This window comes from Buceros rhinoceros, unplaced genomic scaffold (genome assembly GCF_000710305.1).
Source record: "Buceros rhinoceros silvestris isolate BGI_N320 unplaced genomic scaffold, ASM71030v1 scaffold5758, whole genome shotgun sequence".
Classification (NCBI taxonomy): Eukaryota; Metazoa; Chordata; class Aves; order Bucerotiformes; family Bucerotidae; genus Buceros; species Buceros rhinoceros.
Window position 1 is genome coordinate 47741 of NW_010426214.1, and position 665 is coordinate 48405.

At 62.1% G+C, this 665-nt stretch overlaps 1 protein-coding gene across 1 annotated transcript in view; it reads right to left on the reverse strand.

Annotated features, from left to right (window-relative positions):
- LOC104498080 (fer-1-like protein 4) overlaps positions 1-665 on the reverse strand; it is a gene marked incomplete at its 5' end in the record, with an annotated part of 35040 nt that overhangs the window by 29751 nt on the left and 4624 nt on the right. Inside the window, one exon of the mRNA XM_010141416.1 lies at positions 376-559. Within this exon, the coding sequence (XP_010139718.1) occupies positions 376-559 (184 nt within the window). The remainder of the gene's footprint in view (positions 1-375; positions 560-665) is intronic.

The following is a 665-nucleotide window of genomic DNA, read 5'->3' on the forward strand; positions in this document are numbered from 1 at the left end:
TCCTGGGGGCGCCAGGCTGACCCCGCCTGCCACAGAGGACTTCTGCTCCAGGATTTATTTGACCCTCTCCCTATGCTTAGGGATATGAAAACTCTGCTTGCACTGACAGCAGCGCAGGCGGTGCCGGGGCTCAGGGCTGGGGCCGTGCTCACGCAGCTCTCTGAGAGTCCCGTGAAAGCCTCCTCGTCCAGACACCACCCACCCACAGCCACACGCCTCAGGCCACTGCCCGAGACAGCAAGTCAGGCTCTCCCCGCCTGTCTCCGGTGGGACTGCCGCGTCCTGGGGAGGCTCCCGGCAGCATCAGCCCAGGGCAGGCTGCTGCGCACCCGAGGGGGGACCAGCCTGGCCCCACAGTCCCGCTGGCAGACTCACCTGCTGCCCGCAGAACGAGACCTGCATGTACGGGTCAATAAAGACTTTTTTCTCCCCTATGATCTTGGAGAAACCACCCATGATGCCCGCGCTCATGCTGGGCAGGCCTTCGGCACGGTACAGCTTGATGCAGACCCTGGCCCAGGGTCTCTCTGCAGGGACTCTCTTAGGCAGCAGCAGGTTCCTGAAAGACAAATTCATGTTCTGACTCTCTCCTGGAGCCCAGGAAACATGATGCTGGGAAACGTCCTGACTGGCAGGAGGTTTGGATCCTGCACCACCACTGGGCT